This window comes from Monodon monoceros, unplaced genomic scaffold (assembly GCF_005190385.1).
Source record: "Monodon monoceros isolate NGI ecotype Baffin Bay Population unplaced genomic scaffold, NGI_Narwhal_1 Super_Scaffold_13, whole genome shotgun sequence".
Classification (NCBI taxonomy): Eukaryota; Metazoa; Chordata; class Mammalia; order Artiodactyla; family Monodontidae; genus Monodon; species Monodon monoceros.
The window spans coordinates 50,864,567-50,879,953 of record NW_021703769.1 but is presented as its reverse complement, the minus strand read 5'-3'; the positions used below and the strand labels follow the sequence as shown (position 1 = coordinate 50,879,953).

At 56.0% G+C, this 15,387-nt stretch overlaps 1 protein-coding gene across 1 annotated transcript; it reads right to left on the bottom strand.

Annotated features, from left to right (window-relative positions):
* Window positions 1-747: 747 nt before the first annotated feature.
* MMP25 (matrix metallopeptidase 25) lies at window positions 748-10,958 on the bottom strand. The gene is given in 11 exon segments (XM_029222125.1): window positions 748-1,048; window positions 1,050-1,246; window positions 1,392-1,649; window positions 1,726-1,878; window positions 2,180-2,262; window positions 2,429-2,513; window positions 2,597-2,773; window positions 7,634-7,926; window positions 8,033-8,168; window positions 9,880-10,012; window positions 10,426-10,958. Coding segments are annotated over 11 exon segments (1,659 nt in total). The 5' UTR covers window positions 10,516-10,958; the 3' UTR covers window positions 748-994.
* Between the last annotated feature and the right edge of the window lie 4,429 nt (window positions 10,959-15,387).

Genomic DNA, 15,387 nt, shown 5'->3' with positions numbered 1-15,387 from the left:
CTGCTGGCCCAGCTCCCTTGCCCAGCAGGGCCACCCCCACCCCGACCCCAGCTTGTTCAAATGCAGATTCATGGCCCCAGGCCCAGAGTGAGCATTCAGTGCGAGGGCATGGAATCTGCATTTTTAAGTTTAGTGGGTCATTCTGTTGTGTAATATTCCAAAAGCATAGTTGCAGAGGCACTGATTTAGATCCTGAATTCTGTGGATAGTGGGCAGGGGGGAGGTTGCAGTGGGGTCAGTGAGGTGGCCCAGGTTCCACCCACTCATCACCCAGGAAAGCTGAGGAGCCAGTGGCCCTGGACTGAGAAGGGACCAGTCCACTGTCTTTCCACCAGCATTGAGCTGACGGAGCCAAGCAGTTCAGAAGGAGGTGGCAGAGGCTCAGGTGTGGAGGTGGGGAGAGGCGTTTTAGGAACAGGATGGTGTCCTATTGAACGTAGGCATTTCTGGTACCAGCGTGGTGACTAAAAAGAAGGTCCACCCAGAACTTGGGACACTAGTGCTCAGGGGTGGTCTCAGGGCTGGGTTTGGGGTCCCCACCAATATGGCTTGACTGGGACTTCATGGAAGCAGGGCAGGGTGAGAAACGTCAGAGCAGCAGGAGGAGAGCCAGCCTGGGGTTCAGCGTCCCGGGCAGGCCTGTCCTGTAGAGACCCGAACAGCTTGGGACAGCTGCTGTTGTCAGGCGGGTCCAAGGCTGCAGGGAGTCAGCCGGCTGAGCTCCGGGAAAGGCTAGGTATTCCGGGAAATAAGAGTCCTGCGGGGTCGAAGCCAGGCCGGAGTCCGGGTTGCCAGGGGAGGGGAAGGAGAGAACTAGGAGGCCAAACAAGTGGGGCATTCAGTGCCAGGGCTAGTCCTGTCACCACCTCTTGGCCTTCCCAGGGCTTAACTCCACCCGCATCCGCCCAGGTGCATCCTCGCTGAGCTCCGCCTCCGGGGACAAAGGGCCCGCGGTGGGAGATCTGGTCCCTTCCGTGTGGCGGGCGGTCCCCCCTCAGCGGGAGGCGAAGCCCGCCACCAGCAGGGGCAGAAGGGGCAGCAGGGGGGGGCACGGACGGCCGCCCTGCCGCCTGACTGATCTCGCACTGACAGTCGCAGGCTCCTGGCTTAAGGGTCGCTTTGGGGGGTCTGGGGGCGGAGCAGTCCAGAAACTTAGGGCCCATTGGTTGGGGGGAGTCCTGCTCGGCTTTGACGCTACCCTTGGGGAAGCGCCAGTAGTGGGCGCCCTTGAAGAAGTAGGTGTCACCTGCGGGGAGGGAGCAGATGCTTCAGGGGCTGGTCCAGGCCTGCCCCTCCCCCTGTGCAGCTTCTCTCCCCAGGGCTCTCCAAAACCCCGGGACGTCCTCTAGCTCCCCATCCCTCGGCCTCTCCCCGCGGGCGCTCTCTCCCACCTGTGTTGCTGACGGTGACGTCGTCGGGGGCGTGCGGTGCCCCCTCCCAGAGGCTCAGGTCGCGCGGGTAGCCGGGGTCCGGGCGCGCTGCGGCCTCGTCGTACCGCCAGTACCGCCTGCCCCGGATCAGGTAGGTCTTCCCGTTCAGCGGCCAAGAAAACACGGCGTCCACCTCCTCTCCCGGGGGCAGCCCCAGCTCCGTGAGCGGCCGCGCGACGCCCTCCAGCTGCCGGTCCTGGAACACCCAGAACTGCGGACCTGAGTGGGTGGGGGGGAGGGGCAGTGAGCGGCGCTGCGCATGCCCGGAGCCAGCCACGCCTCGAGCCCCACTCACCGCTGAAGAGAAGGATCCGGCCGTCCGGATGCCGGGCGTAGGCGGCCTGGATGACCTTCACCTGGGCCGGCAGCCCCTCCCAGAAGCGGTGGAGCCGGGCGGGCCGGGGGGACACCAGCTGTCCCGAGGGCTGGAGGCGCCAGAACCACGGGCCTACGGGGGAAGAAGGGGTGGGCATGTGGGCGTGAGATGAGACGGCAGGTCTCCTCCCCAACCCCCCCTGCAGTGTGTGGCTCGAACACAGCGCTAGGTTTCCCCTCCCACCGCAGGTTGGGCAGGTCCATCTGAAAATCAAGGCTGCAGTGGCTCTAGGGTGACCGGCTGATCCAGGGCTTTCCCCTTTTTAGCACTGAAAGTCCCGCATCCCTGCGAACCTCACAGCCTCGGCGGGCGGGTCACTGTAAGTGGGTAGGAAGCCAACTATATGGGGTCGGGGAGGTCCGAAGTCACTTACCTTTGAAGAAGAAAGTTTCGCCTCGGATGTTGGCGATGGCGTCAAAATGGCCATCACATCGATCAGGAACGGGTTGGGAGGGGCTGGGAAGGAAAAGAGAGGTGAACAGAGAGGGTTGGGGGGCCCCTCTCCCTTTACTTAACCTGGACGGCATCCTACAAGGCAAGGACTCTTACCTGCCCATCTCGTGTAGGAGGACCCTGAGGTTAGGGAGCTCACCCAAGGCCTCACAGCAGGAGAGATACTCACCTGTCCGGGGGCAGGGCAGGGGGCGGGGGAGGAGGAGCCAGGGGTTTCCTTGTGGGCTTGTCAAGTGGGGTTTGGGGTGCTTTCCCTGTGGAGAAACCGTTAGAGAGCGGTGAGTCCCCTGACCCTGCTGCAGAGGCTACCCGGCGAGCGCCCCATCGCTCCTTGTACCGTAGAGCTGTTGCAGGCCTTCGAGGTCGTCCTGGGACAGGCGGTACTCGGTGGGGTTGCCCACCGGGCCCTGGTAAAAGGGCCTCATGATGGAGTTGGGCGCTGAGGAGTGGCCCAGGCCCAAGGCGTGGCCAAACTCATGAACAGCCACGGCAAACAGGTCCGTCCCTTCGCCATCTGGGGAGGGAGGGAGAATGGGCTGGAGCTGTGCCCCCCCCCCCCCCCCAGCCCCCCCCAGGCCCTGGGGAAGGGGGCCTCCTGCTGGGCAGAAACAGCCAGGAGCCCCTCAGAGGTGGCCATGGCCTCCTCTACCTGGACACCCGCCCCCACCCCCCCCCAGCCATTTTATCCTTCCTCTCTGCATTCACTTATTTGGTAAATGTTCTTGAGTAGCCTTGTTTGGCCGTGCTAGATACTGGAGTGCCAGTCTGAAAAGAGCCACAGAGCAGGTTGGGGGAAGAGCAGGAGGAAACAGTGTGAATAGAGGAAGGAGCAGCTTTACACTGACGAAGCCCCTTCCCCCAAGAAGGCAACATACAGAAACATTCTGGGGGAATCAGGAGCCTTAGGGTGTGTGCAGTTCTCTTAAGGGAGCTCCAGCCCTTGGAGTACCCTTCTCACAGCTCCACTCTGTTGGCAGAGGCCCCCCACCCCTCCGAACCCTTCCCACTCCCACCCATGGGGAATGTTGGTCAGACTCCATGGCCCCACTCCCGCCCCATGGTCTGCCGTCCCGGGTTCACCGCCCCCCCCAGTGCCCACAACCCCTCAGTCCTCTATTTCCCCTCCCCCATCTCCCTCTCCCACAGCCTCCACCCCCACCCCCACCTCCCTGGGGTCCTCGCCTTCCCTCCCCACCACTGCAGACTTCATCCCTCTCAGAACACAAAGCTCCAGCAGGGACTCTCCAACCACAGCCTGCTAGCCCTGGCGCCCAGCCTCTCTGACCACAGAAGCCTCTTCCTTGGGGACACAGCCCAGGTGCCAGGACCGAGCCTCTCCACACTCTCAGCTGCTGGCCAAACCCCAGCGCCTCATCGATTCCTGAGCCAGTGAGAGGCCAAGGAGGGACAGAGACAGCAAGAGAGGCAAGCAGCCCCGCCTGGAGGTACGGATTTCCCCAGATGTTGATCTACTTCATGGAAATTTCTAACTAGAGTGAGCAGTGCTGCATGTGGGTTTATTGGAAGTAACCTGGTGAACTGAAAAGCAAATTTCTCTCCACCCCTCAAGGCCACTAGGCGAGAATCTAAGGATGAAATGAGTGAGTCATAAGCAGAGTAGCAAACACTTGTCCCCATTTACTTTTCACAAACCTCTACCTCCTATCCCCATTTTACAAGTGAGGAAACTGAGGCACAGAGAGGTCAAGTTAAATGACAGAGCTGGTACCCTGGCTGTGCTGTCCTGCAGCTCAGCAATGATTTCAGATGTCTTGGTCAAACTCGTAAGTACTGATGAATTCCCATGTTGACTGTGGATTTTCTCACTGCACTGAGTGCTTTTTCTAAGACATTGGAGGACAGGACGTTTGGTATCTTAATTGGGTAGATCTTTTTCATATCTCACCACTCCCCCCCACCCCGCCTTGCCTCTCCTTTGGCCGCACCCCTTTCTCGCACCCTTCTCACGCTATTCAGCTGGGGAAATTACACAACCATGCAGATCCAGCCACATGAGACTCCCGGTGCCCATCTCTGGGGGTCCTCAGCACCTCCTCGCATCCTTGCCCACAGCCTCAGCAGGCAGCTCCTTTGCTCTCTCCACTCAGCTTCAATTCCAGACTCATAGCCCCTTCAGCCTGCTACCCAGCCCCAGCCCCAGCTCCCAACTCTTAGATGACAAATGCTGACAAATGCATTTCCTATTTCATCAAGACAGGCCGCTGATGTAATCTGTAACTTCCTGTGCATCGGGCACAGCGCTTCATCTCCCCCAGCTCACCTCCTGCCTCTTGCCGTGCCCTGGGCGGAGGTCCTTGCCTCGCTCACCTCCTCCAGGACAAGGACAATGCCCCACCCATCCGTTCATCACTGCATTCATGCATGCATGCATCCAGCTGTCCATCCATCCATCCGTGTGTCCGTTCATCCATCCATTTATCCATCCATTAATCCATGATCCATGCACCCATCCCCCACCCCTTTCTTTCTATTGGCTCATCCACTGTCCCTGAGTGCTCAAGACTCCCTCATCCTAAGACACCCCCTGGACCTGTCTGCCCCCCATCCATATCCCTTCTCCCTCCCCAACAAGTTCTCTGGTCAGTGGTCTGAACTCAGCCTTCAATTCCTCAGCTCCTCTCACGCCTCTGTGGTCTAGATTCTCCCGCCACCCACCAAGCCTATGGGCACTAAGGTCACTTTTTCCCCAGAGGGCCAGATCCAGGCATAAATAACTTACTGGATGATTTGCTGCCCTGCTCACTCCTGTCCACTTCCTCCTTTGCTTTTGTTCTTGGTCACCTTTCAGCCTGTTTTTTTTTTTTTTTTTTTTTTTTTTTTTGTGGTACGCGGGCCTCTCAGTGTTGTGGCCTTTCCCATTGTGGAGCACAGGCTCCGGACGCACAGGCTCAGCGGCCATGGCTTACAGGCCCAGCCACTCCACGGCATGTGGGATCTTCCCGGACCAGGGCACGAACCCGTGTCCCCTGCGTCAGCAGGTGGACTCTCAACCACTGCGCCACCAGGGAAGCCCTCAGCCTGGTTTTTCTCCATTTCCTTTCATTCCTCCTTCCCTGCCACCCTCCTCTTAATTGTGGGACGCCCCACAGCTCTGAACTTGATCGTCACATTCTACATGCTCCTGGAGCCTTACCCCCAAGTACTGCCAACTCTCAAATCTGCCACCAGACCCAGCTCATAGCAGCTGGCAGTGAACAGCCTGCTCTGTGCTGAGAGCTGTAGGTGAATTATTCGTCTAATCTGCAAGCCCATGGGACCAGCACATACTATTATTATCCCCACTTCTCAGATGAGGAAACTGAGCACATTGAGGTCAAGTAACTAATACACGCAGCAGGCAGAAGAACCCTGGCTCGAGTTCCACTTCAACCCGGAGATCTTAAATGCTGCATTACACAGCCTCCCTATGGTGGATTTGTCTATCTATGTGATCTGCACCTCACCCAAATCCTCTACAGAGCCTGTGTGCCCATCCTCCGGCCACCCCCTTCCCCAGGAAATGGCTCTCCCTCCTGGCCCAGCCTTCCCTTCCCTGAGCAGTCTGCAGCCAGTGGCTGATCGATGTGGGAAGCAGGGGGCTGGAAGAGCTGGGCCCCCTTCCTCCAGGCAGAACCAGCCCTGTGGCATCATTTATGCTCCAGTGTTCCCTGTGGGGTCAGGCTCCTGTCCAGCTGAGACCACATCCTTGCTTAGCTTCTTTCCCCAGTCCTCTCCTGCTTCCCTTTCCCCTGAGAACATGCCCCCAAAAACTGCTTGCACAAGAATTTTCCTCTCAAGCTCCAGTTCTGGGGAACCTGACCTAAGTTGGAGGAATCCAAATTCTAGTGCAAGATACCCGACCACTAATGCACCACCTACACTGACCAGCCAACCAGCACTGCAGGCACACGTCCCAACCTGAACTCACCCCTGCCTTCCCGAGTCTGCTCCTCCTCCTCCCCCACTTCCCACCTGCATTAACAGGACACCATCCTCCAGGGGCCTTGAGCCAGAAACCTGGCTGGTACCCAACCATCCTCACCCCCCTTCACCCCTAGAACCCAGTCGGATCCCAATCTTTGCCCATCCTGACTAGACTCCCCTCAGAGCTGCCCACTGCCCTCTGCCCCCACTCCCATCCCCTCCACCATCTCTCACCTGGACCCCAAGATAGCTTCCTGCCTCCCTGTCCCTATCTTGCCCCCAACGGCAGCCAGTGGTATTTCTAGAATGCAAAACCTTCCACAGTTCCCACTGCCTTCAGAATCCTATCATCCAGACCCCACCATGTGCTGTCCAAGACCCCTCGTGGTGTGAGACCTGCCTTCCAGCCTCTGTAGTCCCCTCCCAACACCATATTTTTGCCTTCCAGCCCCAAATGTCCCAGGCCGTTTCTCCCCACAGTGCTCCCACCCCTGACTCCCCTGGCCTCAGAGAGCTCACTGGCTTGTGCTTTCTTATGTGTCCCCTCTCCCCCACCCCCACCCCCACCCCCACCCCTGCCCTGCATACGCCGGGAGAGTGGGACCTCGGGCACTAGTTGGCACTCAGTATATATGTGTGGAACAAACAAAGTCACCACTTCCAGGAAGTCCCCGGCACTCAAGAGCTTTGGATCAGCCTTCCTTTGAGCACCCCCAGGCTTGAGGACATCCTCTTTTGTGATTCCCCGTGGTTGTGTCACCATGTGTAGCAACTGCCAGTTACTCTTCTGACTCAGCTGCTGGCAGAGCTGTGTTTTTGCCCCTTTAAGTCCTCAGCCCTGCCTTGGAGCTGAGCATCTAACAGGACTCTGTGATGGGCAATTTTCTGTGTTAACTCGGCCAGACTATGGCGCCCCAGTGCTTGATCAAACACCAGTCTAGATATTGTTGTGGAGGTTATTTTATAGACATGGATAATGTCTATATTCAATTGACAGTAAGTAGAGCAGATCACCCTCCATAGCGTGGGTGGGCCTCGTCTAATCAGTTGAAGGCATTAAGAACGAAAACTGAGGTTTCCTGGAGAAGAAGGAATTCTGCCTCAAAGACTGCAACATAGAAATCCTGCCTGGGTTTCCAGCTGGCTTGTTCTGCAAATACCAGACTCAGAAGTGCACCACCAGGTCACCTGAATTTCCAGCTTGCAGGCCTGCCCTACAGATTTTGGGCTTACCAGCCTCTGCAATCCTATGAGCCAATTCCTTAAAATAAATCACTTTCTACACACACACACACACACACACACACACACACACACACACACCCAACTGATTCTATTTCTCTGGAGAAGCCCAACTGATACAGCCTCCATAAATAAAGGTAATTTAAACTTAATTCTTAAGGACAGACAGATCTGGGGAGAGGATCTCTCAGAAGAGGGGAGAGTGTACCTTTTGACCCAAAAGTCCAGGTCTCCTCATCATCGAAGTGAGTGTCCCCAGAGATGGAGTGCTCCCCAGGGAAGAAGGCATGGGCGAGGGTGCCCCCCTGCCCGTCGAAGGGGTAACTGTCCTGGTGATAGGCCCGGGCAAAGTCGATGAGGATATCAGGCTCCATCGGGCCCTGAGAACCCACTTCCTGGAATTCAAGGCCTGACTCAACACCCCAGGTGGTCAAGGCATGGTGCATGAGGGTCCGCACTGTCTCCTGGCTCAGCATTGAGCCCTGGGGGAAGGAGTTTACCCTGGAAAGAGAAGGGGCGAGTGAGGGGGGCCAAGGAGAGAGAAGGCAGCCACTCACTCGAAGCTGGGTCAGGCAGGCCCAGGGTGGGAGAGGGCGCCAGGACCTACCTCCACGTCAGGGTTCGCTTCTTCCACACGCTGCCACTCAGAGCATACCGGCGGCGCCGCCTGACCAGCCCCGCCGCCCCCAGCACATCAGGCAGGGAGCAGCGGGGCTTATGCATGGTGGCCACTGTCACAGGGTCTGGGGGAGAGGTTGTGGCAGAGGGGGGTCACCAGTAGGCACCAGCTCATTTTCTCCATGGGGAAACTGAGTCTCATAGCACTTCAAACACTTGCCCAAGAAGGCCCCACATCTTCGATTGGAACCCAGGCCATCTAATTCTGGAAGCTAGCTCATACCAGACTATGACACTGCCCTTCTGGGTAGTATCACTCTCTGCACGGCCCTGCATGGACTCAAGAGCCTCAGGCCAGGATCTGGGCATCCTGCTTCCCTGAGCCCTGGCCGCTGGCCTCTAGAGAAAGGAACCCTGGGGGTGCAGTGAGAACTACTCTCTTGGAGGCTGGAACCCCTGGGAGGTTGCCCATACCTCACACGCTAGCTCCCAAGTCCCCATCACATCCAGATAAAGTTGAAAGTCCTCAGGCCAGCTGGGTCTCTGGTCTGTGGCAAGCCCCTCCTAGGTCAGATCTCCTGGAATCCCCTTTACCAACTTGGCTCCATCCCCAGCCGTCCCCTCACTCCAAGTGAAGGTTGAGGTGAAAAGGAGCAATTGAGGGCTTCCCTGGTGGCGCAGTGGTTGAGAGTCCGCCTGCCGATGCGGCCAAACGGGTTCGTGCCCCGGTCCGGGAAGATCCCACATGCCGTGGAGCGGCTGGGCCCGTGAGCCATGGCCGCTGAGCCTGCGCGTCCGGAGCCTGTGCTCCGCAACGGGAGAGGCCACAACAGTGAGAGGCCCGCGTACCGCAAAAAAAAAAAAAAAAAAAAAAAGCAATTGAGCACATCCTGTTGCCCAAAGGGTCCTACCTCCCCTCGTAGCTGGACAGGACCCCTCCACCTCTCTCTTCCTTTCATTTAACCCAACAGATGAGCCTCTCAGCTCTACCTCCAAAATATACACCCTGGATTCAGCTGTGTCTCATCACATTGTTGCCTGAACACTATGTGCCTCCTTCCTGGTCTGGGTGCTCCCCACCCTCCATTCTCCAGCAGTAAGCAGAGGAAGCTTAAAATTGCAAATCACAAAAAAAAAAAAAAAAAAAAATTGCAAATCACATCAAGTTGCCTCTCTCCCTCAAACCCACTCAGGGTTTCTTATCACACTTGAAATCAAACCAAAACACCTTTCACGGCCCCTGATCAGGCTCTTATTTAGCTCATCAGTCCTCCTTTCATTACAGGCATGCAAGCCAGTGTCTGCCACAGGGCCTTTGCACTTGCCTGGGACACTTTTCCCACATCTTCCCATGGCTGTTTCCTCCTCTTTGTGTCCTACGAATTCTTCAAGTCATATGAGCTCCTCCCAACTCATATGACATCTTTCAGAGGGGCCTGCCCTGCCCAGACCAGCTCCCTGAATACCATTAGCATTTTATTTTCATCAGAATGCTCACCACTATCTGAAATTAGTTTGCATATTTCTGTTCTTGATCTGTGTGTGTCTCCCTCTAGAATGTTAGCTCCGAGAGAGCAGGGACCTCATTTACCTTGTTCACTATACCAGTGGAGCCTGAAATGACCTCACATGTCATTTATCAAGAAGAGATTCCTGATAAATACTTACTGAAAGAGGAATATCTTAGAACCTCCGAATTGGGACCTGAGGTCAGCATTTCATAGCGCCCGTGATTCAGATACACGGGAGGTTTAGAAACTGCGGTTGGTTGGGTGGGCAACAACGGTCAGGCTGGGTGCGGAGGCTGGGCTGGGGGAGGGGATGGGGGCCACATACCCAGGACGCCTGTCTCCGGCAGACCCGCAAACCTCTGCATGACCTTGATCGCATCCCGCAGCTTTGCAGGGCTCTGCAGCTGGGCCTGGGCAGGGTGAGGTGGCGGCAGGTAGCCATAGCGGGTCAGCCAGTCCTAGACCAGAGGAGGGAACAGGGGAAGCAGGAAAGGTCGAAGAGATGGGACTTTCCCTTCCCACCACCATCCTGGAAGCCCCACCTCTCACCAGACATGGATAGTCCAGAGTCCTCAGCCCCGGGTACTGGCCTGCTCCCCATCTCAAGGTACAGGCCCTCCAGCCCTGGGCTTGCCCTTGTTCATCTGTTCCCAAGAGTCCCCACCTCCCGACCATAGCCCCTTTCCAGATTTCCAAATTCGGGCCCCGAACCTCCTGACGGATCCAATAATTCGGGTCCCCTGTCTCCATCCCTGATCACTCTTTGGACATTTGAACCGCCCCCAGCTTCCTCTGAACCCGGGAGTCCAGGCCCCGGCTTCCCTCTCCCAGACCCCTGCAGGTCCAGGAGCCCGCGAACCCCGGCACTCACCACGCCCAGGCTCACGTCCTGCGCGGAGGGCTCCCGGGCGCGCGCGGGCGGCGGCAGCAGCGGGAGCAACAGCGCCAGGAGCCGGAGCATAGCGCGGTCCTGCCCTGGCAGCCGGCGGAGCTCGAGGGGACCTGACCCGCGCCGCCCTGGGGATCCGGGGGTGGAGATCAGGGGCCCAGATTGGCTCAGGGGACCCGGCGCGGGATACGAGGAGTGGGCGAGGGGATGGGGGGCCGCTCGGGGATCCGGGACCCTGGGAGGCACGATGCGGGGGGCACAGGGGCGTCCAGCGGAGGGCCGGCAGAGTTGAGAGGGTGCGGGAAGGGGGTGGAAGCTCGGGCTCCGGGTCCGCGACGGCCGCCTCTCGGGGATGCGGGCCGGTCCTGTCCGCGCCGACGGCCCCTCCTCCGGAGTGGAGCGGCGGGCCCGGCGGGGAGGGGCGGGTCAGGCGCAACCCACTAGGCGAAGACGGCGCAGCAGGGGAAAGGGCCGGATCTTCGGTCTTCCAGCGAGACGAGGCGGGCCGGGTGGTGACGCAGGACTCCTCCTGGACCCAGGACCTCTCCTCCGAGCGCTACACAGATCGCGGGGCGCGGCCCCAGCCCCGCCCGCAAGTTTCTCTTCCCAGATCCCGGCTCCGGTGGGACTCTCCGGAGCGCCGCTCGCTTCTGCTTTCTCAGATCCTCGAAGCCGGGCCCGGGGGAGGGGCGGCTCGGGGTCCTCCCCTTCCCCCAGGCGCCCTTCCCGGAGACCCCAGGACGCTCGGCCGGCCAAGCGCAGGGGGGATTTCCGGGCGGCGGGAGGCTGGGCCGCTTCCCCCTCCGCGGGGCCCTGGCACGCCCCCCGCCCATCTCCGCCCGCGGTCCCCGTGTGCGCGCGTGCGGCTGCCTGTGGCCACCGAATTCATTCCCCCAATCACGTGGGCTGCGCGGGTCTCTGCTTCCTACGCGGTGGTCCTAGCAACTCTAGATCCCAGACCCGGGGGCTACTTCGGGGCAGGTACTAGGCATTTAAAAATCCAGTAACATGCTCGCAGGAGCTGGAGCGCCGGCCCCGGGCCGGGAGCGCAGGGCGGAGGAGGGGTGAATAGGAGGAGATCCCGGAGGCACAGCCGCCCCTCGCGCCCCCCGGGGAGCCGGGTGCTGGGAGGCCGAGCAGCTGGAGAAGGATGAGGATGAAGGTGGGGGTGGACTTCCTGGCGAGGGCGGCTGAGTGAAAGAGCTCAGTCTGTGGCGCAAGCAGGGCAGCCACAGGACCCCATGTGTGTTTTAAACAAAATAAATAGTGAGCAGGATTAGCAAGCTAGAGATGCAAACTAAAACACTGAGATCCTGTGCTGATCCGCTGGGGCTGCCATAACAAACTACCACAGACCAGGTGGCCTGAACAACGAGAGAAATTTATTTCCTGACAGTTCTGGAGGCCGGAAGTCCAAGATCAAGGTGCAGGCAACGTCGATTTTTCCAGGCTTCTCTTCTCACCTTGCAGGTGGTTGTTTTGTCCCTGTGTCCTCACGTGGTCTTTCCTCTGTGCCCACGCAGCCTTGGTGTCTCTTTGCGGTCCATATCCCCTCTTCTCATAAAGACACCAATCACATTGGATGAGGGCCCACCCTAATGGCCTCATTTTACCTTAATCACTTCTTTAAAGGCCCATCTCCAAATCCCCACATTTTGACTGGGGATTAGGACTTCAACATACAAATTTAGGGACACTGGTTCAGTCCATAATGGATCCCGTATGCAATAAAAACGTCCACTCCTTCTCCTGGTGTTTCTCCTTTGCTCTCACACACAACCACACTCACAATGTTTAACATCTGACACCAGATGTGTGGGGTTTTTCCTCACATCGGGCAATTCTCTGTGACACCAGCTGGGTGTCCTACGATTTTTCAATTCTGATAGTAACCAGAGTTATTGAAGACCCCGCAGGTTAAGGGTTCAGTCCCACGAGACTGCCCCCTATTTCAGATACCAATCACAAGTAGGAGGTCTCCAGGTCACCCCAGGTTCTGCCAAGTTGGCTACAAATCAGAGGTTCCCATGACTTCCCCCTCCTTGGACTTGATAATCTTTGCTAGAACAACTCACAGAACTGGGGGAAACACTTACTTACATTTACCAGCTTTTTATGTAATAAAAAAATAGGATAAGGAATATAGATGAACAGCCAGATGAAGAGATACATCGGGCAAGGTCTGGAAGGGTCCCCAGCCCAGGAGCTTTTGTCCCCGTGGAGTTGGAGTGCGCCACCCTCCTGGCATGTAGATGTGTTCACCAACCCAGAAGCTCTCTGAACCTCATACTTTGGGGATTTTTATGGAGGCTCATCACGTAGGCATGATTAATTATTAACAATATCCAGCCCCTCTTCCCTCCCTGGAGCATGAGAGGTGGGACTGAAAGTTCCAAGTCTCAGGTGACCAGCCCCCATCCAGGAGCTATCGAGAAGCCCACCCAGAGTCACCTCATTAGAACAAAAGACACCCCTATCACCCAGGAAATTCTGATGGATTTAGGAGCCCTGGGTCGGAAACTGGGGACAGAGACCAAATATTAGAACAAAAGATGCTCCTAGTACTCTTATCACTTAGGAAATCACAAGGGTTTTAGGAATTCTGTTCCAGGAACCAAGGGCAGAGACCGAAAGACATATTTTCTATTATTTCGCAGCCCACCCCCTTGTCTAGCCATGGAACCTTTACAGCAAAACAATATGCAACTTGAAAGATACTGGCATGTTACAGAATCCCATGCCGTCAGCAATCACTCCAGTCCATCATCATATCATATGAAAGTGTCTGCCAGGGTGAAGCCGCTTAGGGTCTCGAGTTTCCGTCTGATCTTGTCAGGTTCCAAAAGCAGGAGTGGTCTTGGCACATATGGCTTCACCCTTCCAGGCATCTGGTATAATCGAGATAACAGAGAATATCATCTCTTGCTCTGAGCCTCTTTCAAGGTGTTAATGTAATACTGGATTTCCCTCATGACATAATTCATTTATCCATTACTTTACCCTTAGCTACTGTTCCTCCTTCTCTACATTGACACCCAAATGCTTCCACCTTTGGAAGGGACGTTAGGTTCGGCCACTGTGCTGGTCCAGATTGCAGGCAGCTATACTAGTCTAGTCGGTGCCTCCCCCTCGGTCCACAGAGGTTGAGGTCACACAGGTGCAGAACTGGTGGGCTATCTTTACCAGCATCACTATAGCTGCATTCACTGTCAATGCCAATTTTGTCAGAGGAGGTGAAGGCACATCCTGCCCCATCAGTCTCGTAGGAATTCTGACATAAGGTTTGAAGTATAGTTGCAATCTCTTATTTAGGAATCATCACTGTTTGGGGCACTTGTATTTGCAGCCCTGGTCATGGAACCAGGTAGGAAGAAAAAAAGTTGTGATGATGTGGGGAAGAAAGAAAGAGAAAAAAAATGAGTTGTTATATGAGCATCCTCCTCCCTTGGGAAAAACTGCATAGTCTTACCAGCATTTCTCCCCACCTGTCTTCCCCAGATCCACCATAAAAACAGAGACATCTACCCAGTGGGGACACTCCTTTGGCCGCACTCATACCTGTGTTACACAGGGAGGAGTATAAGCCAGCTCTTTAATTGTCCCATTTTAAACAACTAATGCTTTAACTGCTTGCTCCAATTCTCTACCAAACTAGTACTCTGGACATTATGGGCTATAAAGTGGGGTCCTTGGTCTGAAGAAATGATGATTGGCCACCCAAATTGTCACAATATCTTCTGTTCCAGTTCTTTTATATTATTCTGAGCATTTGCATCTACCACCAGCTAAGCAAAGCCCAGTCCAGAATCGGTGTCTATTCCCGGCAGGACCCATCTGTACCCCTCAGGGATACCAGCATTAGTCTCACTTGCCAGTTACGATCCAGGACTTCCCCCCAGGGAATCTGCCACATAACTATCTCCATTCTCTGTCTCTTGCTTGTTGACAAAACAGCTCTTATTGGCATTTCGTGCCTCAGGGGGTACAAGAGGACCATGTCCAGATTCAGCCCAACTCAGCATTGCTGTAGGGACCCCGTGTCCATTTATCTCATGGGCCCAGGTGGCAGCCACCTTAAGGGAACACATAGGAATCTCTGCTTATTAAGTTGGAAGGGAGTTCCAAGGATGGACATTGATGTGCCATGTCCTACTTTCAAGCACTCCTCAAATTTCCATAGTTATTTCCACGGGGCTGTGTCCCATGTGGGCATCATTTTATTTATTTTTAATTATTATAATTATTTTTTGGCCACGCTGTGCTGCATGTGGGATCTTTGTTCCCCGACCAGGGATCAAACCAGTGTCCCCTGCAGTGGAATCGCAGAGTCCTAACCATTAGACCATCAGGGAATTCCCTAGGCATCCCTTTAACAGGCCAGGTTTCCGTTGCCCTCCTGCCTGACCGTGAGTCTGTAGAAACCAAAACATATGGAATTTCACCACTGCCAATTCTCCCATCATGGCTAGGAAAACAGCTTGCAGTTCAGCCCACCAGACTGATCTGTTTTCACATTCTTTGATCACAGTGGTGGCCTTCCAAAGAGGAGGTTGTCTGTTCACCTTGGAACTGCTGTCCACAAACGAAGCATCTTCTTGTTGGTCAGTCGAGAGCTGTTAATAGGGCACTCACTGTCCAAGTGGTGGAATCCAGAGCTGCTCACACAGATCCGGATTCAGTCCTCAGAGAAGAGAGGCTCCCTCCTCGTGAGGGTCTCCCCAGGCAGCACCATCTTGTGAAAACCATTTCCATCTTAAGATGGAACTCTTCTGGGTTCTGCCATCCCCATTACAGCATTTCTCTGATATCACCCTAGACGTAATGGGTATTTCAGGTTTTAAGATCATTTTATGTCCTTCAGTCATGGGGTAGCTTAAATTAATGTCTAAAAACAAGATAGTAAATAACCCTGGAAACTCTCCAGTTGAAAGTCCCAGTAGTCAT